At 42.1% G+C, this 27,026-nt stretch overlaps 1 protein-coding gene and 1 long non-coding RNA gene across 7 annotated transcripts in view; one reads left to right on the top strand and one right to left on the bottom strand.

Moving 5' to 3' along the window:
• The window catches only part of LOC148376251 (uncharacterized), a 34,038-nt gene extending 13,504 nt beyond the window's left edge, over positions 1-20,534 (top strand). For both annotated transcript variants that reach the window (XR_015851493.1, XR_015851492.1), the window contains 2 exons: positions 2,441-2,583; positions 18,107-20,534. This is a non-coding gene — a long non-coding RNA (uncharacterized LOC148376251). The remainder of the gene's footprint in view (positions 1-2,440; positions 2,584-18,106) is intronic.
• LOC148376250 (disco-interacting protein 2 homolog C-like) overlaps positions 1-27,026 on the bottom strand; it is a 62,571-nt gene that overhangs the window by 9,369 nt on the left and 26,176 nt on the right. For 2 of the 5 annotated variants that reach the window (XM_088345304.1, XM_088345312.1), the window contains exons 9-31: positions 24,880-24,971; positions 22,659-22,769; positions 22,469-22,592; positions 21,434-21,546; positions 21,224-21,326; positions 21,086-21,150; positions 20,221-20,314; positions 20,011-20,130; positions 18,309-18,423; positions 18,101-18,243; positions 17,049-17,185; positions 15,348-15,556; positions 12,246-12,360; positions 11,983-12,184; positions 11,628-11,728; positions 11,478-11,558; positions 9,839-9,962; positions 9,659-9,780; positions 4,928-5,039; positions 4,737-4,846; positions 2,435-2,565; positions 505-673; positions 251-421 (exon numbers count right to left, since the gene is read on the bottom strand). In XM_088345304.1, the coding sequence (XP_088201430.1) occupies positions 251-421; positions 505-673; positions 2,435-2,565; positions 4,737-4,846; positions 4,928-5,039; positions 9,659-9,780; positions 9,839-9,962; positions 11,478-11,558; positions 11,628-11,728; positions 11,983-12,184; positions 12,246-12,360; positions 15,348-15,556; positions 17,049-17,185; positions 18,101-18,243; positions 18,309-18,423; positions 20,011-20,130; positions 20,221-20,314; positions 21,086-21,150; positions 21,224-21,326; positions 21,434-21,546; positions 22,469-22,592; positions 22,659-22,769; positions 24,880-24,971 (2,864 nt within the window). Of the gene's footprint in view, positions 1-250; positions 422-504; positions 674-2,434; positions 2,566-4,736; positions 4,847-4,927; positions 5,040-9,658; positions 9,781-9,838; positions 9,963-11,477; positions 11,729-11,982; positions 12,185-12,245; positions 12,361-15,347; positions 15,557-17,048; positions 17,186-18,100; positions 18,247-18,308; positions 18,424-20,010; positions 20,131-20,220; positions 20,315-21,085; positions 21,151-21,223; positions 21,327-21,433; positions 21,547-22,468; positions 22,593-22,658; positions 22,770-24,879; positions 24,972-27,026 lie in introns of all 5 variants that reach the window. The other 3 variants (XM_088345278.1, XM_088345286.1, XM_088345295.1) reach the window with 2 other exon arrangements.

Below are 27,026 nucleotides of genomic sequence, written 5' to 3'. Positions count from 1 at the left end.
CTGCCCCCTGCCCGAAGATAGCTGGGATGGGCTCCAGCACCCCCGCGACCCTTCTGAGAATAAGCGGTGCAGATAATGGATGGATGGAAGTTCTGTACATGTGCAAGTGGAAGGAGCATGGGGACGTGGTCACTGATTTGGCAATCATAGGCGAGATTGGTTTTAATTTTGAATTATTTTTTTCATCAATATAATGTTGAGTATATGCCGCCAGGTGCTAATAAAGGAGTAAGCTGGGGTGGCAACCGACCTGCAGGCACACGGCCATGTTGACGCGGCATCCAAATGCAGCGCTGACGGCCCTGGATTGTAGTCCAAGGTCCTTGAAGAGTTTGGAGAAGGACTGGGTCAGCGCCGTCCTAGGCCGCTCCTCTGCCACCACCACGCACGTCCTTACACGCGATAGGTCCAAGCCGCGGTTCTGGTCAGAAAATGGGTGGGGTCAGGAGTTTGGGGGCGGGGTCAAGAGTTTGTGGGCGTAGGCGGGCTGATTTCCTTTCTCACCCTGAGGGCGTCCGTTTGCGATGCTAACCCTCGGGCGCTAGCATCCATGACGCTGTAGGAGCAGAAAGTGTCTCGCACTTTGTGCTGGCTGACGGCACTCAGCCACAACGAGGCGTTCTTCTCAAGCTCGCACGGCGGGATCAGGATGGAGCCGTGACCTGAATGCACACTGAAAAAAAATACAAATATTTGGTGAAATAAGACAAAAAAAATATTTCTGAAAAAAACAAAAAGTTTTTCAGTTCAAAAATACTAATTAAAAAATGTCGTTTTGTTGAACAAAAATATTTTGCTTTAAAAAAGAAATACAGTCATATCGTTTAAAAGAATTGTGTTGAAAAAATTAATGAATTCATTTAGTAAAGATCAAACAAATTGTGTTGTTTGCAGGGTTCGTATGGGTGATCGAAATCCTTGAAAATCAAGGTTGAAAAAGTGCTTGAATTTTGGGTAAACTGCTTGTAATTGCTTGAAATTGTTGCAATGTTTCCCAACAAGTTTAAAATGCTTAAAAATGAAGCAAACACTACTCTCTAGTGCCTTCGCTTTGCCATTGCATTTCTCTTTCCCTCGTGATCAACGGCAGCTGGTATTAGTTTGTATCTCATTGCCCTATTAAGCATCATCGCCCCCTATGGGTTGCACCCAAGAGAACAGCTGCATGATACACCTAAGCAGAGCACTATAAATATGTGTATTAGTGCAACTATTACGTATCAATTATGGACATTTATGTAAAAAAATTAAGGTCGTGTTTGGCAGTGGTAAATTGTAATGGGAAGAACTTCCTGCAACTGACAATTTATTCTACATATTACGGTCATTTTTACCCAAAATAGGGAGAGATTTTTCTCAAAAACAAATTAATTCACGATTTACTCAAGATTTAAAAATCATACATCGACTAATGCACCCGCAAGATTAAAATCGCATATGTAAATTACAGATATATTTGTGGCAAGTCAAAATACACGATTCACATTGGATTTGATCTTTTAATGGCACTGGAGAGATTAGAAAATTGGTTTTGAAAGTCCTTAAAATGCTTAAATCTGGCCTCAAAATAGGTGTCTGAATCCTGGGGCTGAATGTAAAAAAAAAAAGATGTCATTTAGTTAAAAATAATATAAAACAAAAATGAAATAAATCAGTCGTTTTATTAAAACATAATTTTTTTGTATTAATTAATTTTGTAATTTGCTACATGTATTTTAAAAATTGTCATTTGAAACACAATTTCAATCATTTTGTAAAAAAATTGGTTTGTAAAAAAAAAAAGAAAAAAGGTAAGGCTGTTGAAAAATAGTCATTTCAGAAAACAATAGTCATTTCAGAAAACAAAGTGTTTAAATTTGAAAAAGTTCAATCATTTTGCGCAAATGAATTTTTTTTTTTCAAGTCAGTTTTAAATAACAAAGAAATGTAAAATTCAGTCCAAACAAATATATTGCTTCAAAATAAGAAATCGTTCTAAACAAGATACCTACACAAAATTGGACAATTTGTTTAAAATTAAAACATCAGAATAAACGTCCAGGTAATTCCTCAGAGCCTCCTCCCTCCCTTCAATGAAATTGAAATTGTAACAGTCTTAAAGGGACAGTGTGTAATATTTAGAGCCTTGATTCAGTAAAAAAACAACAACATTGATTCGAAAAATAGCCCAAAATACTCTCTTAGCAATGTTAATTTGTATTAATATTCAGAGGTAGAGAAATTTGTAATCCTTTTACAAAGCAGAATCCATACCTACTACTGGCCGTCATGTTTGTCTGGCATCTTGCTGCCACGCCGTGCTCATTTGACACTGGTTTTCCTTCGCTATTAGACAATACAGTGTAATCTAGAGCTCAAATATTACACAATGTACCTTTAAGAAGAATAGAAATCTGCCCCGGAAACCAGGTAAAGTGCCCCACCACCCTCTCACCTGCAGAGGCACCAGAGGACGAATCCGAGTCCGGCGTAAGGGTCCAGGCAGACGGCCACCTCCCGAGAAGGGTACAGTTCGCACTGGAGCTTGATGGAGCGGCACAAAGCGCTAGCGGCTGCGTGGGACATCTGCAACAAAATTTAAGTGTCAGTTCTTTGTTGTTGTTTTTTGCAATACTATTAAAACCTCGTTCATCACAATTACTTGGGGCCAGGCCCCCCCACCATATGCAAAAATCTGCGAAGTAGCACCCACCCCCCCAAACACAACATGCGCTGCTCCCACTCACAGCAATACTTTACCCATGTTATTGCAACCGCATGGGTGCGGTTCATTTTTAGCTGAAAGAATAGAGAAAAAGAGCCGCCACATATTACACAAGTTTGCTCTGTCAGGTCCTGCTCTCCGCAATAGTTGACTGGGGATAATGGATTAGGGCCAAAACAGAGCAGTTCATTTTGAGCGGCCCTCAATGGCATGCTTCAGACCGTGCACTCGGCAATAGTCAAAGGGGGATAATGGATCGCAGCTGCAAGAGTCCAATTAGTTTCAGGCATAAATACAATATTAATAAAAAGAGCTGCTAACCCAAATAAATGTGCGTTTTGTCAGAGCTCCATAATTCACAGCACTATGTGGTTGCAGATAATGGATCATGGCTGCACGAGTCCAGGGGAAAAATAACAGCAAAAAAGAGCCACCAAGCTTTGTCAGGCGTGTCGGAATCACAGCAATAGGTGACCAGGTATAAAAGATTATGGGTGCACAGGTGCAATTAATTTTAGGCAGAAATACAATAATGACAGAAAAAGAACCGCTAGGCCCTACAAACGTGTGTCTTGCAAGGCCTGACAAATTTACAACAGTTTGTGATCAGGGATAGGGGATCACAACCACACAAGTGCACTTCATTTTAGGCAGAGATAACGTGAAAAAAACACCAGGTTGACAAAGGTCTGCTTTGTTGGGCATAAAAAAATTACAGCAATATGTGAATGGGGATAGTGGATTGTGGCTTCACGAGTGCAGTTAATTTCAGGCAGAAATACAGTACCGTATTTTCTGCACTATAAGGCGCACCTAAAAGCCTTTATTTTTGTCAAAAACTGACCATGCGCCTTATAATACAGTGCGCCTTATATGTGGATCAATATTAAGTCGCAAGGTCTCGCAACAAAGGCAAGCAGCCGCCGACTAGATTTTTCCTCGTAGGCGAAGTCGTCCGCGGTGTATGCTGGGATTTATATACCGGTGTTTCATTTCCCAACCAATGTGTCAATCATCATTTGAATCGATCACTATTGGCTAAAGTTATTCGGAGGTAAAGGGGGCGGATCCTTTTTATCATTTACAGGCTCGCATAGGCTAAAGAGGCAAAACAAAGCCTGCAATTGGCCGAAAAAGATGAGTGTGAATAGCAAGTTTGGTTGTCTACGGCATCGAGTAAACATGATTTACCATTCTGTATTTGTAAATATTTTACTCTCCTGGATTTACTACACTCACAGATAAGAGGACCATGGTTGCACATTATTATTGAACGCAACGACTTCGGTGAGCTACTCCGGCTATACATTTTCCCAGTATCTTGTTTCAGAGTGAGCTCGATGTTTCTGTGATGGGTCTTTTTTTAAATTAAACTCAATTCCAAGTGTTCATTGTCATATGCACAGTAAAGTTGCAAACGAAAAAGAAAATAGAAACTAAGGTTGGCATTTCTTGAATCCCAAGACTTTAACCTTCCGAATGATATTTGGAACGATGCATTTGAGTGACATCGTATGGACACAGCATCCGCACGTGTCTACGACACGTATTTGCTTCTTTGCAAGCTTTGGGAATGTTAAGGGGGTAATAAGTTTGACTGTACTATCTGAGTGTTTTGTCCACGTTCCCATTGTAGCGCCTTATAATCCGGTGCGCCTTATGTATGGAAGATATAGGACCAAAAACTATTTTTGGGGGGTGTGCCCTATAACCCGGTGCGCCCTATAGTGCGGAAAATACGGTAATTACAAAAAACCATCTTGGCGGATGGAGTGGCAAGAGGAAAGCCGCCAGTCCGGACAAAAATGCACTTTGTCAGACCTGCCTGACAAAATTTCAGCAATATACAACTGGGGATAATGGATCACAGTCGTACAAGTACAGTTCACTTTTCGGTAGATGGAGTGGAAACTATAAGCCGCCAAGCCCGACAAATATGCACCCTCTCAAATAAATATCCGATCAGGGATAATGGATCGCGGAAGTAGAGAGGTTACAGTATTTCATTGTATTAGATTTTTTTTTTGTGTACCTTGACTCCGTTGAGCATGCCGGTGGTGGACACGCTGAAGTCCAAGTAGGCTAACGTTTCTGGATCTGAGATTTTGTGCGGTGTTGGCGCTTTCTTTTTGGGAAGGTCATCTAAATAGACGGACGTAGCATTTGCGTTACTGGTAGAATTAGCGTTAGCATTTCGACACGCGTTTGTGTGGCGCAACGTACCCGTTTCCATGACGGGCGGCCACGCGTGCCCTTCCACGGCGGCCATTGCCTCTTTGGAGCGTAGCAGCTTAGCAATGAACTGCGTCGTTAAAACGCACGCTGCGCCGCTAACCTGCAAAAAAGAAATTGCCATATTTCAGTGCAATATTTGTGTATGCTTTAATATTAGAATCTAAAAATACATAATTCTCAACAGTGAACATGTTTTAAAAGTGGCTAATGTGCACAAAAATAGCAGCTGGCTATTTGACGTGAGTTGGTGGCAGTTAGGAGATTTTTAAAGTTGCTAATGTGTTTTACAGTTGCATATAGCTTTTGTTTTCAAAGAAGCTAATATATACAAAAAAATAGTCGTTAGCTATTTTTTTAGACTTTGAATGTAAAACAAGAGAAAGTTGTCACTTGCGTACAAGATTAAGTTAGCTGCCTTCAAGAGCTGTAAAAAAAAATAAAAAAAAATAAAAAAAAGAGTCAACTTTGCCAAATGTCATGATAGCATGCTTTCAAAGTTGTTAATGTGAAAGTGGGGAAGTGGAATCTCGCTATTTTAAGATTTGGGAGATCAAATGTAAACATTAAAAAAAGGAAACGTTTTTAGCATTTTTTTCTCAAAGTTGTTTTTGTTGAATAGCTTTCTGGAGGAGATTAAAAAAATAAGAAATAGTCACAGCTCGCCCCCCTCGGATGGGTCTGGCCTTGATGCGGCGAGGGGGCTTGCGTGTTCCAGTGACCCTGGAGAGCGATACCATCGGGAGCCTGCTCCTGGTAGGGTCACCCATGGCGGGCCGGTCTCCGGGGTAGGTTCCAGACAAACAAAGACCCCAGCGTGTCGGTACGCTGTGAGGTGGCAGCCCCACTAACTGACTATCCTGCGGAGGGCTAACAACTCACCCAGGAGAAACCCCCTTTGTTATGAAACTGACCAGAGAAAGAAGCCGGACTGACCAACACGGTAACGGACCCCAGCCTGCCCCCGACCAACGAGTACGGATCGACCTTCGTCGTAAGACCCGTGTCGCCACCTGGAATGTCCAGACACTCCTTCGCCCCGAAGCTGCCACCCTGCTGTCCCGAGAGCTCTGTCGCTATAACATCACCCTGGCAGGGCTCTGTGAAGTACGATGGCAAGGCAATGGTGAAACAACAGCTGGCAACCATTGCTACATCTGGAGTGGCCCGAGAGTGGGACCGGCCTTTACGGTGTGGCTCTCGCCATTCCAAAAGCCCTCCGGAGGTCCCTCATCAGCTGGACACCAATAAGCGACAGACTACTGTCTGCTTGATTCCTCCACCATCACGGCAAGATGACAGTGATCGTCGCCTACGCCCCCACCGATGTCGCTGATGAGGATGCGAAGGACGCGTTCTTTGACCAACTCCACCAGGCTGTCGACCAAGCCCCACCACACGACGTCACCATCATCCTCACTGATGCCAACGCCACTCTATCCAGTAATGATCGGTCCCCCGGCTCACCTGTCGGCACCACCTTCGTTGACAGCACAACAAACGACAATGGCAACTGCCTCCTCCTCCTCTGCCACCAAAACAACCTTTGTGTTGCTGACACCTGGTTTCCCCGGAAATGCATCCATCACTGGACGTGGTACAGCCCAGATGGCAGAACCAGGAAGGCATTGGACCACATCCTGATATCACAACGCTGGAAGTCGTTTGTAACCAACTGCCGGGTGTTCAGAGGAGCACAGCTTGGCAACACAGACCATCGTCTGCTGGTGGCCCAGCTCAAGCTAAAGCTCCGAGCCAACCAGCACAAGACTCTGCCTCGCCCCGACTCCTCCCGACTCAGCGACCCCAACATCGCCAGAGACTTCAGTTGCTCCATCCGCCGCACTCTCGATGCCCTGGCTCCTGACAAGCTGACAGACTGGGCGGCCTTCAAGAAAAGTGTCCTCCAGTCTGCTCACAATGTCCTCGGACGCCCGCGATCCTCCCCGAGAAAGCCCTGGATATCAGAGAGGACACTAAACATCATAGACCAGCGGCGTGAGGCCCGGCTCCGAGGCGACCTCACGGAGTATCGGAGACTGAACTGCCTGTGCAATGTGGCCATTGCTGAAGATAGGGAGAGGTTTTGGCAGGCAGAAGCCCAACAGCTTGAGTCCGCGGCCAACAACAACAACATGAGCCGCGTATTCAGTCTACTACGCCAAGCCCGTAGCGGCCCACACATAAAGACAGCCCTGGTAAAAGACTCAGACGGCAACCTCATCATGACAGAAGCCAACTGTCTCGCGCGCTGGAAGGAGCACTTTAGCCTCCTCTTGCAGCACAGCACCATCCCGGCTGATCCCACCCTCCTAGTGGCTGCAAACACAGCACCTCCTAGCGACGCCTGCTGCACAGACCCTGTAACACCCGAGGAAGTGAGAGCTGCTCTGAAGAAGCTGAACACCAAGAAAGCCCCCGGCATCTGTGCCATTACCGGCGAGATGCTCAAGGCCGGCGGTGATGGCATGGTGGAGTGGCTAACCTGCCTATTCAACCAGGTGTGGGAATCGGAGCAGCTGCCCACCGACTGGACCAGAGGAGTCATCATGCCCTTCTGGAAATGCAAGGGTGACAGGCTTGTCTGTGGAAACCACAGAGGTATAACCTTACTCTCCATCCCGGGCAAGGTCTTTACCAGGATCTTGCTCAGCCGTGCCCTTCCAGCAATCAGAAGCTGCCGCCGTCCCCAGCTGGCTGGCTTTATGCCCAACTGCTCCACAACGGACCACATCTCTGCCGTCCGTTTGCTGATAGAGAAGACCCGTGAATTCCGTAAAGATCGCCATCTATATATCAAATTCATTGATCTGAAGGCCGCCTTTGACACCGTCTGCCACTCTTCACTGTGGAACATCCTCCAAGCTCTCAGAGCACCACCCAAGATCATAGCCCTGTTCAAGCTGCTCTACAGCAACGCAGAGAGCTGTGTCCGTATCAACGGCATTGACTCCGACTGGTTTACTATCTCCAGCGGCGTTCGTCAAGGCTGCGTGGCTGCTCCCGACGTTTTTAATTGCATCATCGACCATCTGATGTTCAAGGTTAGTGAGCGCATCCCCGGAGTGTCTTTCGGCAACTACCACCTGACTGACCTGGAGTATGCTGACGACACCATCATGCTCAGCACTTCCTACAGCCAGCTGAGAGACGCTCCGGGCATTTACAGCGAAGAGGCAGCACGGCTTGGCCTCCAAGTGAGTTAAACGAAAACCAAGTTCATGTATGTCGGTGATGGACCAGATCCACCTCCCATCCAAATTGGTAGCGACATCGTAGAGCCTGTCAAGAGCTTTGTGTATCTGGGGTCCATGGTGACACACAATGGGGACCTAAAACCAGAGATTCTCCGCAGAAGAGCCCTGGTAGCATCTGCTCTGCAGTCTCTCTGGAAACCACTCTGGTGGCAACAGACCATCGCACGCAAGACGAAGCTCCGCATTTACAACCTCGCCGTACTCTCTATCCTGCTTTTTGTCGCACAAACATGGCCCCTGAACAACACCCTGGCCACAAGAATCGACGGTTTTGATAGCAGTGCTCTCAGAACCATCGAGAACATCAGGTGGCCCCAACGAGTCTCCAATAAAGAGCTCAGAGCCCGCATGTGCCAGCCCCGAGCATCTTCCTTGGTCGCACAATGCCGCACCCGCTGGTTTGGCCATGTCCTTCGTCTACCTCCAGACCATCCGACACGAGCCATTCTCCAGTTTGACCAAAAGGCCGCAGGCTGGAGACGACCACGAGGGAAACCCCGCACCCCATGGCTCGACGTCGTTGCGGGCGACCTCCAACAACACGGAGTTGCTGTAGAGGATGCAGAACAGCTGGCACAAGACCGCCAGCATTGGAAAAACCTGGTTCATCTGGTCGGCTCAACGCACAGGGACGGGACCCCCCGACCTTCGCTGGAGCAATACTCAATCAATCAATCATAGCTCGCGCTATGTATTATGACGTTAGAAATGAGTATGTTTAATATAGCTAATAATGTGAAAAAAGTAGCAGCTAACTACTTTAAATGAGTTGAAATGTTAAAAATATTGTCCTATTAGCATTTGGCATGTTTTCAATTTGCTAAAATATATAAAAGTAACAGCTGGCTATTTCATTAAATGAATAAAGATATTAGCACATAGGATGTTTTTAAAGTTGCGAATGTCTAGATAAATAGCAACTAGCCGTAAAAAAAAGTTATTATGTTAGGCGTTATCAAATTTGGAAAGTTATTAGGAGTTAAAATATGATTTTTGGGGGGTTTTGCAGTTAGCATGTTTCCTAAGTCAAAGCGACTAGCTATGAAAAAGTTATGTTAGCCGTATCATACTTTGAAAGCTAAAATGTGAACAAGTAGCAACTGGGTATGAAAAAGTTATGTTAGCCTTTAGGATAGCTTGAAAGTCGCTAATATGTACAAAATTAGTAACTAGGTGGATATAAAAAATATGTATTATGTTAGCCGGACATTTTGAAAGGTGTTAATATGTACAAAAGTTTAAAGAAATTAAAAAGTAACGTTTAATCCGTTGGCAAATTTTGAAATTTACCAATATGTACAAAACTAGAAGTTAGAAATAAAAAAAGTTATCATGTTAGCAGTTGGCACATTTTGAAGGCCGTATATGTGTCCGAAAGTAAAAGCAAGCTTTCATGCAGGAGTTAAAAGCCAATTGTAATTATAGATTTTGTTAGCAGTTAGCATGTAGCCCCCTAAACAAATACCTGAACAATCATCTTTACGGTGGGCAGCGTGGTCGCTACATCGCTGGGGTGCGGCGGTCGCACGGCAACAGGTACGCAACCCGCGTACAAGCATCCGTAAAACGCCACGATCATCTCCACACCTAAACAGGAAAGGTTGTCACGGCGACCGTCAGCCATCTTGTTAGTTTGTATGCTAACCTGGCGGGTAGAGGAGCGCTACGTGGTCGCCGTCTCGAGGTCGTCGGCGTTCGGCTAAAATGGCCGCCACCTTCTCCGCCTTCTTGTGAAGCTGCAAGCACGTCACCGAGCTAGCCGTCGCCCCCTGGTGGGGATCACAACAAGTATTTGATGACAGTATCTGTCAAAAGTGTATTGGTAACGAGCGAGCCGTTACCAATACACTTAGCTAGGTATCGGTCAAAAGTATCGTTCGCGAGCTGGCCGTCGGCCCCTGGTGGGCATCACAACAAGTATTGGATACCAGTACCGGTCAAAATTTCGATCGTTAACGATCTAGCCGTCGCCCCCTGGTGGGGAGTAGAATAGGTATCGGATGCCGGTAACTGTTAAAATTGTTATCGTTGGCGAGCTAGCCATTACCCCTGGTGGGGAGTACAACAAGTATCAGATGCCGTCATCGCTCAAAAGTGTATCGTTAGCGAGCTAGGCATTTCCCCATGGTGGGAAGCACAACAAGTATCGTTGCCAGTATCAGTCAAAAGTGTATTGTTAGCAAGCGAGGCTTCACCGCCTGGTACAGCACTTTTTTTGAACAAATGATTAAGCCTGTATATATGGTTGGTTCTTTGGTTTTAATGTATGATACAGTATTAAATAAATGTATAAAGCTTTTCACTTCATGAGTTTTGACCGTCACGGGTCCTTTTTAGAACACCCGGGAAAAAGGATTACTGTAAATGAAAAATGCTCGCCCTAAGAGAGCGACGGGTTATAACCAAAAATGTAATCATGTTGCTGTTCCTGAACAAAAACCTATAAATCCGTTATCATATAGCAATAAACCAAAAGGGCTTCTTACTGACTTTTTTTTTAACATTAAATGCTATGGAAGATATTTCACTTGTGTTGTTGAAATTGTTATTCTGAAGCAGGTCAAATAGAAAAATGTATATTCATTTTTTTATACCAGGAATGGGCATACTTTTGAGTTGTGGGCCGCATTGGATTATTCAATTTAGCAAAAGGCCCCGGAGGAAAAAAATTGACGCGTTTTTTGGGGTATATACCACTACAGTCTCAAATCCGAAACATACATACATTTACAAGAAAACGTTATATTTCTTTCTTTTTGTCTATAAATAAACCATTTGATCAAATATGTTTTGAAACACTCAGAATTAAATCAAATAATTGGTTATACCCATTCTTACACACAAAATGGTATATGCATTGAAAAACTCAAAATGCAACACAGATACATTTAGTTTGATACATTTTTTGATAACAAGTGACAAAGGTGGCACCAAATTAATACATTTTCATTTGTCAAACTTTTTTTTTTTTAACTATTTTATACAAAACATTATATTCTTAAGATTTTTATTTGGCGGGCCGGATACAAAAGTATGAAGGGCCGCATGCGGCCCTAGAACCGTAGTTTGTTCACAGCAGAGTTATTTAGTTATTTAATAACAATTCATCAATTTAGTGCCTAAAATGTTTGAGTTGTGTTTATTGTTAAAATTAACTGACTCTAAGGGGAAGTGTTCTATTCTTCAATCACGTTTCCAAGCAAAAAGTATCGGAATCGGTATCGATCAATACTACTCTGCATTTACTTGGTCAGGATCGATGTGAAAATTTTAGTATCGCTCACCCGCGAGTTGAGAAGCGTGTAGAGAACGTGTTCGGGCGTGGTTTGCGCTCGCCACTGCAACACTTCAGACAGAAACAGAAACTGAAAAGAAAATTTCAAATTAAAATAAAATAGTCTTCTGGCGAAATGAAGTGAGTTGAGTGCTGCCACCTGGTGGTTGTCGTCCACTTGCGCCAGATCTCGCCCGCAAGCCTGAGCGATCCTCTTCCCGGAAACCAGGTTGCCCACCATAACCGATGCAGGGCCAATCTCTGCGGAGGATCAAGATCACCATGACATTGGCTGCAGGCTATGGATAGTCGCTAGCCGCTAAAGTTAGCTGTTTATTCTTCGGTGTCACTCGACTTCCACATCTGTGCATGCAAGCACATGTCGCTGCAATTTTGTCATGTCGCGCTTTTCCACGGTTTCCTTCTCTAGCCACTCATGTTGGCATCTTGGCTGCAGGCAATAGCTGAAGAAAACAATTCCCCCCCCTAAGAATGCAGAAAAGTCAGCGTCCCACCTGGCTGCTTCTGCCTTGGCTTGGGCAGGTTAGTGACGCAGGTGTGCGGACACATAAGGACGTTTAAGGGATGCAGCGCCCCCTCCAGGAACAGTTGCCTGCTGCGCCACAGGTGCACGCCCCCCAGGTGAGTCTTGGGCAGCGTATTGGCCGCAACCAATAGGAGGCAGTACACGCCCACCCGATGGATGCCGTCGATGGCCTGGCAAGGTCGGAGGCAGTGATTGGTGTTGGCAAAGCAAGGGGCCGGGCTGACACCTTACCTGCAGCACGCGGCTCATCCATTGGAAGCTGTCTTCTTCGCTGGAGTCGGGTCGCTGCTCGGCCACCACCACGATACGCTCGTCGTGGAGGACCTCGATGGAGAACACTGCCATCCTGTCGCAAAAACACACTTTCATGTTCTTTACATTTTGCCATTTCATGTTCTGGTTTTGTGCTTTTAGTGGGATTTTAGCCTTTGATGCCTAAAACTGCTATTTTATGATCTATCAACTTTTGGTTGCATTCATATATAAAATAAATTTCTGTATTATATATATATATATATATATATATATATATATATATATATATATATATATATATATATATATATATATACTGGACTCTCAGAAAATTAGAATATTGTGATAAAGTTCTTTATTTTCTGTAATGCAATTAAAAAAACAAAAATGTCATACATTCTGGATTCATTACACATCAACTGAACTATTTCAAGCCTTTTATTATTTTAATATTGCTGAATTTGGCTTACAGCTTAAGAAAACTCAAAAATCCTATCTCAAAATATTAGAATATCATGAAAAAGTATACAAGTAGGCTATTCAACTAATCACCTGAATCATCTAATTAACTCGAAACACCTTGCGAGGGTTTCCTGAGCCTTAAAAACACTCAGCTTGGTTCAGTAAACTAAATCACAAGTATGGGGAAGACTGCTGTCCAGAGGACCATCATTGATACCCTCCATCAGGAGGGTAAGACACAAAAGGAAAATTCTCAAAGAGCAGGCTGTTCACAGAGTGCAGTTTCAAAGCATATCCACAAAAAGTCTGTTGGAAGGGAAAAATGTGGCCGGAAACGCTGCACAACCAAGAGAGATGACCGCAGCCTTAACAAAATTGTGACGAAGAGCCGCTTCCAGAATTTGGGGGAGCTTCAAAGACAGTGGGCTGAAGCTGGAGTCCAGGTATCAAAAGCCACAGTTCACAGACGTGTCCGGGAAATGGGCTACAATAGCCGTATTCCCATGGTCAAGCCACTTCTGAACTCAAGACAACGGAAGAAGCGTCTGACTTGGGCTATGGAGAAGAAGCACTGGACAGTTGCAGAGTGGTCCAAAGTCCTCTTTTCAGACGAAAGCAAGTTTTGAATTTCATTTGGAAGTCAAGGCGCCAGAGTCTGGAGAAAGGCTGGAGAAGAGCAAAATCCAAGTTGCTTGAAATCCAGTGTGAAGTTCCCACAGTCAGCAATGGTTTGGGGAGCCATGTCAGCTGCTGGTGTTGGTCCACTGTGTTTCATCAAGTCCAGAGTAAATGCAACTGTGTACCAAGAGATTTTAGAGCACTACATGCTTCCATCTGCTGAAAAGCTCTATGGAGATGAGGATTTCATTTTCCAGCATGATCTGGCACCTGCCCACAGTGCCAAAACCACCAGTAACTGGTGCACTGACCATGGCATCACTGTCCTTGATTGGCCTGCTAATTCCCCTGACCTGAACCCCATCGAGAATTTGTGGGGTATAGTTAAGAAGAAGATGAAAGACACCAGACCTACAAATGCAAATGAGCTGAAGGCCGCTATCGAAGCATCCTGGGCATCAATAACACCTCAGCAATGCCACAGGCTGATTGCCTCCATGCCACGCCGGATTGATGCAGTAATCCGTGCAAAAGGATTTCCAACCAAGTACTGAGTGCATCAATGGACATTTTCAAATGTTTGATTTAGTTTTGCTGTTATAAAATTATTTTTTTACTTGGTCTGAGGAAGTATTCTAATATTTTGAGATAGGATTTTTGAGTTTTTTTCAGCTGTAAGCCAAAATCAGCAATATTCAAATAATAAAAGGCTTGAAATAGTTCAGTTGATGTGTAATGAATCCAGAATGTATGACATTTTTGTTTTTTTAATTGCATTACAGAAAATAAAGAACTTTATCACAATATTCTAATTTTCTGAGACAGTCCAGTATATATATATATATATATATATATATATATATATATATATATATATATACCTTCTTTCATATTCTGTTCAGTTAGAGCTAGTTATTGTTCCAAAATATCCTTCGTTGTTGCCGTTCATATTATGTTCAATTAGAGTCCGTGTTCCAACATTTCTTGCATTGTCTTCCTTCTATGGTTCCTTCAATTAGAGTAGCTTTGTATTCCAACATATGAGTCTTGACCTTTCAATTTTTTTCAGTTAGTTAGTGTTCCAACATTTCCTGTATCGTCTCCGTTCATGTTTTGTTCAGTTAAAGCTGGTTGTTGTACAAATATATCCTGTGTTGACTCCCTTTCTTAGTTTGTTGTTAGAGATGGTCCACGAATGATCATTTTCCCCTGCAGTGTCTTACTTTAATATTTTATTCAGTTAGATCTAGTAAAGCAGACCAACATGTCCTGTGTTGTCCCCCTTTCATGTTTTGTTCTTTTAAAGCTGTTTAGTGTTGGAATATTGTGTGTTTGTTCAATGCATACCTGTTATTTTCATGTTTTGTTCCAGTTGAGTTACCATTCCAACATACCCTGCATTGTCTTTGTTCACGTTTTTGTTCTGTTAAAGGTAGTTAGCACGCTTGCATTACATATTATGGTCTTATTGCCATGACAATTTTGTTGTTGTTTTGTCTTTGTGTGGGAAGGCCAAGTCATGTTTTGTGTCATCTTCCCTTCATGTTTTGTTCTGTTAGAGCTGGTTGGTGTTAGTCAATTTTAGAGTTGTACTAGCCACACATGAGTATGTGTCCCTGCATCTTGTTCCTTTTGTGTTGTGTTCAGTTAGAACTAGTTGGTATTCCAACATATTCCATGTTGTATCTTTATGTTTTGTTCACTTAGATCTAATCAGTTTTTCAACATTATGAAGAAGGGATTTGTTATCAATCCTGAAGCAATATCTTTTAATTCTTAATATAATATTAAACTTGCTTGTGCTTTTATTGTACACTATCTGATACTAAGTCCTTCTCTGCGAAGAAACCATTTCATAAAATATTACTTTGTGTTCTCGTTTATTGGATCTGCTAGATCACTCAATAAAGGATGTTTTTTCACTATTTTCATTTTGTTCCCATAATAGGACATTACATTATCATGGGAAAAAAATGTCTCTTCCATTTTGTTTCTCACCGTCCCCTGTAGACGAATTTCATGGGCTCTACGGCGAGCGCGGTGGCCACGATGTCGTCAGCACTGTGTCGCCGGCCCCCCACAACCATCAGTCCGTCCGTCTTGCCCACCACAAAAACCAGGCCCGTCGAGGCCACGAAACCTAACAGGCCCGTCCTGGTGAAGGCCGAAGGGCAAACCGGCACCCCGACACTGTTAAGGGGTACCACCTGCCCAAACATGTCATTTTAAATACATGCTTGTGATGTATTTTTTCTCCACAAATTCAATTTTCATGAAAGGTACCAATGAAATGGAAACAAATACAAGTATTTTATTCCCTGTTATAATGTGATTTAATGTTTTATACAGTAGACCTTGGGAGTACGACATAAATCCGTTCTGAGATGAAATTTTCACATAACATGCATATACTAATTAGCTAATGCCTTTATGATTCTTGGAACCCCAGATAAGCCCATTTAAATTACAAAATACTGTAATCCTCACTACCTCACGCTTTGTACTAGGCAGCCCCAGTGCATGTCAGGTTGAAAAATATTTGGTGATTCATTATCCCCAAACCCATATTTGTGCGAGCGGGAATCGGCAGAGCGCATTTTTGTCAGGTCTTGCCGCTCTTTTTTTTGCCGTTCTGTCCACCGAAGAGTGAACTACACTCGTACAACCGCGATACATTATCCCTGATCCCATATTGCTGCGAGAAGGACCAGCGGAGCACATTATTGTGGGGCCTGGCAGCTTTATTTTTTAACCATTCTGTCCACCAAAAAGTGAATTTCACTTGTGCAGCCGCGATACATTATCCCTGATTTCATATTGCTGCTAGAGGGACCAGCGGAGCACATTATTGTGGGGCCTGGCAGCATTATTTTTTAGCCGTTCTGTCCACCAAAAAGTGAATTACACTCGTGCAGCCGCGATCAATTATCCCTGATCTCATATTGCTGCGAGAGGGGCCAGAAGATTTTTGTCGGGTGTGGCAGCTCTCTTTTACCGTTCTGTCCACCGAAAAGTGAACTGCAGTCGTGCGGTCGGGGTGCATTATCCCTGATTCCATATTGCTAAGAGAGGGGCCAGCGGAGTACATTTTTGTGGGGCCTGGCGGCTTTTTTTTACTGTTCTGTCCACCAAGAAGTGAATTACACTCGTGCAGCCGCGATCCATTATCGCTGATCTCATATTCCTGCGAGAGGGGCCAGAAGAGCGCATTTTTGTCTGCCCAAGTGGCTCTTTTTAACTGTTCTGTCCACCAAGAAGCGAACTTCACAAACCATCATCCCAATCCCATAATGCTGACAGCGAAGACCGGCAGAATACTTTTTTCCGTTATTTTCACCTGAAATGATTTGCACTAGAGCAGCCACGATACAGTATCCCCAATCTGATATTGCTGTGAGTAGGTACAGGCAAAAGACATTTCCTTCAGGAGCTGTGCCTTTCTGGCCTACCTAAAATTAAATGCACTGTAATCGCCATTATCCATTATTCCCAGTTTCAGGTTTTTGGGTTTGCAAAAGAAAATTCGATTAAGAAGATCTGAAAAAACGTTTTTCTCCACACTGTAAAGTAAAAAAGTAGTAAGGCAAGCTGTCGTATCCCAGGGTCTACTGTAGAGTAATGGCACCATCGTTTTAGACATTCCAATTTAGGCTCAATTGAGTATCATTTATTTTTAGGTGACCGTTTCCAGAACTTCACCTGAAAGGTGTTCTTGGTAAGTCCGCCGAGGCCGTAGTAGGACGTCCCGGTGGCGGGCGTGCAAACACACAACTCGCCCACCTCGTCCGTTTTGCACAACTCGGGGGTGCCGTCCGGCTTCACCACGCATGTCACCGCTAACCATGGCCAAAAAAAAAAGAAAAAAAAAAAGAGCTTAAGGTCCTTGGATTCAAGATATGATTTCAAAATATACTCATCACAGAAACATCACAATCAGTCTGAAACAGTACCGAAAACTATAAAGCTGATGTGACTACCCAGCACCTCTCCTGGCCGTCTAGGGCATCATGTTCATCTGTTAATAAACAACAGGGTAGACTGCTGGAAGTGTGAATTTCCCTACGGGGATGAATAAAGTATATATCTATCTATCTATCTATCTATCTATCTACACTTCTTTGACAGCCGTGAAATTGGCTTTGTTATATCAAGGACAATCCATAGAATCCAACTGTTTATAATATTTACTCCAAAAGACTCGATAATGCCGACACATTGACAGAAATCCGCCTGAAACATTTCTGCTTCCTTGGATGTTGGTTCTTGTAATCCACAAATTTTGCCACATTACTTCCATTTATAAATAAACAGACTCGTCTTAGAGTCAATAAACAATATTCACTGTTATCATCCCCAATATTATTCCCCTTTCAATTTACACCATTTCCGTGATAAGGGTCTGATCATGATAGTTTTACTCATGCACAAAGCGCAGAGTGACATTAAACTAATCATTATTATTAATATTTTTTTATAAAGATAACATGTTTTTTTCATTTTGTGATTCATTTTAAATTCAAGTAAGGAAATAAAATAATGCTATTTACGTATAATATAACAATATTTGTTCTTTCAGAAAATTGTACCTATAAAATAATGCAAAACCAGGACAAATAATCTGACAAGATTTGTTTTTAAAAGACGTAATGACAATGTTTTTCCCAATGTGGGTAGGGGGCATCAATAAAAAATGACATTTTGTGTTATGTGGGTGGCTAGAGTGTATCAATAAAACGTTTTTCTGTGCTCACCTCCAGGCATGACGTGTCCAACGTCCTGCACGGCGAGCACTGCCAGTTTTTGGTCCGAGTCCAGCGTGAGGACGCCGTGACTGAGGCCGTGCATGGACAAGACCTGGCGAGGAGCCGTCTCGCCGCCTTGGTCCTGCGTGGGCCTGCTGACAACATGCCTGTCAAACGTGGACTTCGGTTTTTCACCTGGAAGTAGGGGAAGGTTCACCTCCGGACCGCCACAGTGAGGGCCTCAGGCGAGCCAGCGCAGGGGCAAATGACGTTTGCCTTCAGACCTTTGGTGTGGAAGACATTGAGGAAAGCGTCGCACGACGACACCGACCCTGAGGCCACAACGAGAGGGTCATGTTGATGCATGATGTAAAAATACTATCATCACTTGTCTATTAATGGGCACAAGAAACCCTAGCTATATGTGAACATCTGCAAAGTAGCCTCTCAATTTTTTAACATGCGCTTTGTCGGGCCCCGCTTACAGCAATAGTAGGCCAGAGATAATGGTTGATTTTAGACTGAAAGAACAGAAAAAAGATCCATTAAGCATGTCACAAATTTGCTCTCTTTGCACCTGCGCTCAATAATAGATTGTGGCTTTTAACAGTGTGGTTCATTTTAGGGCAGGCCTCTGCTGTTCCCTGCTCAGCAATTGTTGACAATGGATAAAGGATAGCGGCCACAACTGTGCATTTTATCAAAAACGTCCCCAAATGGTACGCGCCCTTCTGTTGGTCCCCACTCGCAGTAATATTGGGTTGGGGATAATTATTACTATTGTCGTGCACTTTTTGATGGACAGAATTGCAAAGAAAAGCCACCAGGCCCGAGTCTGTTCTGCTGATCCCTGCTCTCAGGAACAGTTGACAGTTGAGGATAATAGATCGCGGCTGCACGAGTGCAATTCATTAAAGGCTGAAGTACAGTAACGAGAAGAAAGGAGTTGACAGACCCAACACCTGTTGCAATTTCTGCAGGTCCCTGTTTGCAAAAACATGGGAATGGGGTTAATGGATCACGGCTGATTAAGTAAAGTTACATTTTTGGTGGACAGAAGGTCAAAAAATGAGCAGCAAAGGCCAGACAAAAATGTGTTCGGCCAGGCCTTACATCAGTTGCAATATTAGATCATGGCCACATAGTGCAGTTCCTCTGAAGGAAAAATAACGGCCAAAAAGAAGCACCACACCTGACAAAAGTGTGCTCTGTTAGTCCCCACCAGCTGCAATATGGGTTTGGGGGAGTTTCTTTAAGGTGGAAATGACGGCAAAAAAAGAGCTCCTTGGCCTTCAAAATGTCATCTGATGGTCCCCCTATTTTCAGCAATAGATGACCGGGGATAATGGACTACAGCCACATGAGAGCTGTTCATTTTAGGCGGAAAGACCGGGAAAAAAGCTGCCACGCTGGACACAAATTTTGTCTATCAGTCCCCACTTTGAGCCATAGTTGACTGTGGATAATTGTTCGCTCACTGCTATATGGGTTTGACAATAATGTGTCACAGTTGCATAAGATCAGTTCACTTCAGGCGGAATAAGGGCAAAAAAGAGCTGCAACACCTAACTTACAGCAATAGTCAACCAGGGATAATGGTATGTGGCCGCATGGGTGCTGTTAATTTTAGACCGGGAAAAAAAGAGACGCTCACATGAAACAAATATGCTTTCTCTGCCCTTGCTCTAAGCATTAGTTCATTGGGGATCACGGCCAAAACAGTGCAGTTCATTTTAGATGGAAATAATGGCAAAAAAAGGTTTGCAGCATTATATGAATGGTGATAATATATTGCGGAATATTTTCCCACCCGTGCCGCCACGTACGAGGTATCAAGGGATTACAGTATATATATATCTGTTTCTACAAAATAAACAAGGTAAAAATAGGATAATTTTATTGTGGAAGTGGCCACTCACAAGGGTTGTTGCCGTCAGCAACCAGCAGCATCCTGAGTGATGCCAAGTTGACGTCTCCTTGATCTCGATGCGCCACAAGCGCCCAGTGCATGTCGCGAGACTTAACGCACGCCACCTTGGCTAACCAGGACACGTTACCCGTGTTAGCCGCGTTACCCATACAGAATTAGCAACATCATGACCTTGCAAGGCCCAACGTATGACCTTCACCTTTAAACTGACAGACTTTCTGGATCCAGGAGAGCGGATTGGCCTTCATCAGGGCGTGAGGGACACTCACCACGTGAAGCATGTTCAACACACTCTGAAATTGAAAAATAAAAACAATTTATTTTTACTTCAGGTTTTTAAAGGGACAGCGTGTATTTTTTGACCACTCGATGTTGCTGTATTGTTGTGCAAGGGAAAACAATTGCAAAAAGAACTAGGAAGAATACAAACTATGGACACACAAAGTGGACACATTTTTTCCCAAACTTTTTGAGTATTAGGGGTTTTTACGGGCACATGTCTGCTTGTTCTATGTAAGCCTCATGTTATGTAAAATAAATGTAAATTTCTCAAAGACTACGAGTATTTTAACATATGCATGTTTAGATGGTAGTTTGTGTGTGTTTGCTTATTTTCACCCCAAAATAGTTTTTTGAAAGAATTACGTTTTTTACCACTAGAATGCGCTAATAAAAGCACATTTTGATGAGAAATAAATGTAGGGTCGATTTTCTTTTTTTACATTTTTGAAATATTTATGTATTACTTGATTATTTTTGTACCTTATTTTGTCTCATAAAAAAACGAACATTAAAAAATGAACTACCACATTTTTAAAATTATTATTATTATTATTATTCATTTTAGTTTATAAAATATTATAAACTAAATTAAACAAACAAGAAATTACAATGGAAACCAATAATAAATTATCCTTAAATTCAAATATATATTCAAAAAGTAAAAATACATCAAATAATAAAAAACAAACAAACACAAAAATCAATCCATTTTTGAAGGCTTATTTGTTAGAAAAAAAAAAAAAAGGTCGAGTTCAAGAGATATTTTTGTTGCTGTTTCTCACGGTCTGGACGGCGTGCCAGAGTCCGACATCCTTCTTGAAGTCCACAACGTTGACCACGGTTTCGGCTGGACAGACAAAAATGCACACGCTGCGTCAGCGCCCCCTAAAGGACGACAATGATCACAATGACGCACAGACCTTCTCTGTAGTCGCAGGACTGCGTCAGCGACTGACAATGCGCCAACATGGCAGCGTGCGACACCGTCACTCCCAAGACGCCGCCATCTTTGCACGGCTTGTACTGAGATACACAAAAATCGTTGCACCATCTTGTGGTTGGGAGTGGAATTGCACCAAAAAGGAATTGTTTTTTTTCTTTATATTTTGCAGAACTTAGTGCATGTTCACCTCGATGTAAGCTGTGTCGGATCCCACAGAGTCCCTGATGTTGGGGAACCAGTCTCGGGGGGGTTTCCAAAGGTGCTTGGATTCCGTAACCACCCACAGTAGCTTGGGCCAGCCTGGAGAAAATGAAAAAAGGAAAAGAAAAAAAATTACATGTTTGATAGGATTGGTCGCAGAATCCATTTCTTTCGAGATCTGAAAATATAAGCAAATAGTACAACATAAGATAGAGATAATGTTATATGAGCAGACCCCTTCTCGATCCCCGCTCCCCCAAAATAAAAAAATCAAGGATGAATTGCCTTATCTTTTCTAGATTTAACTCTGCTAAAATAAAAATCATACATAAAAGTATTTAGAAATCAGAAAATACCATTTAATTTTGGGGATTAAAGTCCAATTTTAGATAGAGATGATCAAATTCAAGCACCCCTCTATCCAAGAATTAAAATGAAAATTAAAAAAACTAAAAGAATCAAAGTAACTGTCCAGTATTTTTAAAATTTTCATTTGTAATTTATTTATTATTTCTCTCAAAACTGAAAAAAAACTATCAAAGAAAGAAAATGAAAATTAAATTATTATCATTTTTTTTAAATGTCCAGTGTTTTTTTTTTTTTTTTAAATTTCATTTAGAATTGCTTGTATGTATTATCTTATCTTAAAAGTAAAACACTTATCAGAAAACAAAAAAAATATCTGATTGAATGTTGGTTTCTATTAATAAATTTGTTGAATTGGATTTTGTTGTTTTGAAGTAAATACCAAGCTTTGGGTGTTTTTTAATTATTATCATTATTTATTTATAATTGTATATTTTCTGCACAATTTAAATAAAAAAAAACAAGGTCGATGAGGCCATTATCTTTGTGTATTATTTGACCACTAGATGTCACTGTATCATGTCGCGCAACCAAAAATGAGTGCTAATTAGTACAAGAAAAAATACCAATTTAGAAGACTTTGAAGACACTTTTGATGGTGGAAAATTAATTTAGCTCCCTCTATGTGAGAACTGTCACTAAGTGCAATGGTGACCTTTAAACTGCAGGATCTCGCCAGTGGCACTCCTGGGGAGACCTTTGTGGCAGAGGTCGCTGGTAAGGGCCACACCAACACCGCAGCTGCCCAATAGGAATCCAATTTGCTGGCTGCCCGCATCCTATAGGGAGAGAATGGTGCCATTAGCATTACCAAAACCCAAACAAATATTTGTGCCCAGACTGGCCTTCCTGCCCAAGGGTACTTCGACAGGCACTGGCACAATGCTGGCCAGCAGGCAACCATAGAACGCCGCCATGAAGGAGGCCGGGTCGTTGTTTGGGAACACCAGCGCCACCTGTAGGTAAGGAAAAGGGGAAACAAATGTTTTTTCCATTATATTTCTTTCTTTTTCTATTTTTAAGTCTTAGCTCTAACTATTCTGGTAATTCAAAATGCTTTACAAGCCTGGCAGGCAATCCAAATTTTGCTGACGTCCCCTGAAATTAACTTAGATTTGGCAAACAAAAAAAGCTGTGAATTAGGTCCCCGGTCTATTGTGCGAATTTTCTGAAGGAAATCTTAGTCAGAATCACGGTTCACAGTTTATGAATCTCTTAACCGCCAGGGTCTTTGGGGCACCACTTCCTGTGGTGTGCCTTGGGCAAGTACAGCCTGGTCAGGATACGTTTTTTTTCATTCCTATCTTTAATCACCTGAAAAAAAATGAAGCCTGAGAAAACAGATTTCTTAAATTAATTTTTTACGGTAAAAGGGTGAATCAGAGCAGCAAATACGAAAATGAATTGTCTTCAATTCCAATTTGAGAGATTTTCCTTGTCCTTTCAGATTGGGGGATGTTGTAATGGTGGTCTGTGCGGCCCTTGGAGACTTTTGGGGTATAAGGGCTATTGACCCTTTGCACGTGATGTCACGTTTGATCCCTGGAGATATAAGAGCCTTGATAGACAGTAGAAGCCCGCCACACTTAAGTTGAAACAAATTTCAATAACCACGACAGATGAATATAACCACCGCTTTTTACCATGGTGATTTCTTCCTCTGCAGTGGGCTGTGTGAACCGGCAAGGTTCTAAGCCCAATTTGGCATTTCATTGTATCCCTTTCGGTGAAGACAGTAGACGGCGATGCATATTTGCAATCAAACGGAGGAACTGGCAGCCCTTAAAGTACTCCAGGATTTTCACTGAGGAATTTTTATGAAGTACGTGTTTCCAAGCAAAACTATGTTAAGTACGTATGAGTCGGTCTGGAGAGGGATGGGTGCCACCAGGATATACTACCCAGGACACACCACAGAAAATGGTGCCCCAACGACCTTAGTTGTTAAGGGATCCAACCAACCAATGTTTAAGTCACGTTAACCACACTCAGTGTAGCTACCAATAAGTTAGCTAATGCTACTGTAGTTGTGTCTGACTTTTGCTGAGGCTAAACGCATTTCATATCTATATTTTGGGGAATGTAATACAACAGTAAAGCACGAAAAATTTGCACTGCACCTTATATTGAAATCCCTTTTAAACAAGTTTTAAATAGTTATTTTGGTGAAATGGCGGCTTAGCCTATCTTCCAAAGGTTTGTCTCCCGTTTTATCCGTTGAGAATTTGACAGTAATAAGCGTAATAAACAGTGTAATAAGCTTTATGGTAGAGCACATAACAGTTTTCAATACAAGTAATATTCTGATGATTACGATTTTGAATCGCTGGTTAATCGCAAATAAAGCAGCTTATTTATGCGTCCATTTTAATAAAAGGCGATGTCCCCTTGCCAAAGTCAATATTTTCAACTTGCTCAAAAGTGCTTTCTACGAGGTATACAAGGTGCAAATTCTCCATGCTTTACAGATGTATTAAATTCCCTCCAAAAATAGATACAAAGTCGTTTTAGTAACCTTTGCGCGAGGGGGAACATTTCACACCAAGGTTCATTTATGGACAAAACGAAGCTACAAAGAACTGACAAGTGTCCAGACTTTTATAAGCTTTTAGATCAGCTTCAGTTTATAAGGATACTCTATTACAATAGAGTGGTACAAATCATGTGGACTGATGTCAGGCAGACTGGACAAATTTGGTTAGATCTGTGAACTCGCAGGGAAGAGAATGTAGTCAGCCTTGCTAATGCTATCCTAAGTTTCTCGAAATACGGCTCTTTGTGCTTTTAGACTAGGTGACCCACCTCATCCGACATCTGCAGAATATTCCTTTGACTACTAATTGCCAATGGTGTTTAATAGTGTAAGTTTTTGTTGTTGTTGTCTCCTGTTTTCTGGCCTCACCCACGGGGAGTACTGTTTTTTACAGCTTACTGATGTCATTCAAGGCGTTGTCACGTGGTTAGGTCATGTGTGTGCAAAGGGTCAATAAAAAATATGCATGACATGAATTGACCAATATATATATATATATATATATATATCAATAATAATGGATTCCTACGTACTCGGTCTCCAGGTCGGACGAGGGCTTCGTGTTTGCTGGCCAGTTTGTGCAACAGGTTGTAGGCTACTTTCACACTCCGAGACCACAGCTTACCTGAAAACAAACATACGACAAAAAAATGTCAACAAAATTTGCCTTTTCAATTCTATCCTTTGATTTTAAAAGTAAATCAAGAAAGACAACGTGGAATATATTGGATTACCAATTTGCTCTTACAAAACAAAGCATGAAAGTAAATCAGCTACTTCTAACAGACTAACACATGAAAGACCTGAACAAGAAACATTCCCATTCATGGATAGAACAACTACACCTAAAAAGTTTCAAAGGAGAGTGCCATGACGACGACCCTATGAAATATAATGCAGGCACACTATCTAGCTCTAAGTGAACAAAACATTAAAGTAAGTGAATGCAGTGTATGTTGGAATGCTGACAAGCTTTAACTGAACAAAAAGTGAAAGGAAGAACACGCAGGACATATACCTGCACGTTGATAGAATAATAAAGAGTGTCATGACTATGAGACCATAAAACGTAATATTGAAATACTAACTAGACCTAAATAAACAAAATAGTAAAGAAATATGACGCAGGGAACATATTCAGACATGGATAACATTTCACACAAAACTAATTCTAACTGAACAAAAAAAACATGAAAAGAAGAGAGACATCAGGGTCAAGAACAAACGGGGGGGGGTGGATAGATCCCTTAATCATTAAGGTCGTGGGGGCACCATTTCCTGTGGGCAAGTACAGCCTGTTGGCGCCCATCCCTCTCCAGGCCAACAAAAATGTCCACATGGTCTCGAACCGCAGACCTTTTGCACCACTGCACTACGGAAACAACGGACTGAGTCAAATATTTTGAGTATTTTTGTAAAGCAGAAAGGATAGGTTCAGTCTTTGGCTTGAAGCGACTCGTCCTGGACTTGTTTTCATGTGGATAAAATACTGAGATGGCGCTGGGGGTTCACGTCTCACACTCACACACAGTGACAATGTTATCCGCGCTTGGGAGGCGATAAAAAATATTTCAAGGTCTGGTGAGCTCACATCAGATCAAAAATCAAAATCTTGAAGCGTGTGGACGTGTTTTGGGGGGGCCAGAAACTGAGTTACAAAAGCGCATTGAGCGCAACCACACTCAATAGTGATTTGACGCTACGCAAATCAAATCTATTTAAAAAGTGCTGCATAAAAAAATTCAGCGTACAAACTATATATCTATTTATCTACCCTGGTCATCTCCCTCGAGAGGGGTGACCGACAGCAAGATAAACACATACAAAAACAAAGGGGGAAAAAAAAAGGGGAAAAAGTAGCAAAAAAAAAAAAAAAAAACACAAATTTTTTGGGGGACCATGGCCAAACCAAATGCCCAAACAAGTTAAGCACCTCTGCACCCAACTTGATCATGCTTTCGTCCCTCTAGATGAAACGGGACTCACGAAACCGGCCGTGTCACTCAGGTCAGGGTGACACAACACACTCTTCTGTCCCACAGCAGGACCCGACAGCTTTCACTGGTTTACCCCTGCCGCATCATACGGGTGCCCTGCCCATCCCTTAAAACGCGTCTAAACATCCCACTATCCTTTTTCAGCGTACAATAAGACCATAAAATCCACTCCTTCATCTCCACCCAACAAACTAAAATACATATTACAAAGACAACCACCATGCTTAAAATACAATAAAAACAAAAATATTAATAGAGATAAAATATGATTATGACAAGGCACAGAATAACCATGTGAGGAAAAGGACCTGAAGGAGGCTTCTCCACACTGACAGGGATGGCAGCAGATGGCCTCAAGATTTTAAGCCATTGAACCACACCCTACCAGTTACAAGAAATGTATAAATGCAGAACAAAAAACAGTAAATTAAAAAAAAAAAAACATACAATAAATAAATCAGTAACTGAATTTCAAAAAGTGTGACGTAATTTAGACACGTCTGAAGAAAGCGACGAGACAAAATATAGCTATAAATAACATACAGTATATGAAAAATAATTACAAAAATTAAGAAATGTAACAAAAATATTTGGAATACTACAAAAAGGGAAAAAAAATATGAATGGATACAAATATACATAAAAAATGCATGAATAATAATATACATCTAAAAGATAATAAT

The sequence above is a fragment of the Urocampus carinirostris genome, chromosome 1 (assembly GCF_059441175.1).
Source record: "Urocampus carinirostris isolate Australia breed hairy pipefish chromosome 1, RoL_Ucar_1.0, whole genome shotgun sequence".
Lineage (NCBI taxonomy): Eukaryota > Metazoa > Chordata > Actinopteri > Syngnathiformes > Syngnathidae > Urocampus > Urocampus carinirostris.
The sequence above is the reverse complement of the archived record's forward strand: the minus strand, read 5'-3'. Positions and strand labels throughout refer to the sequence as shown.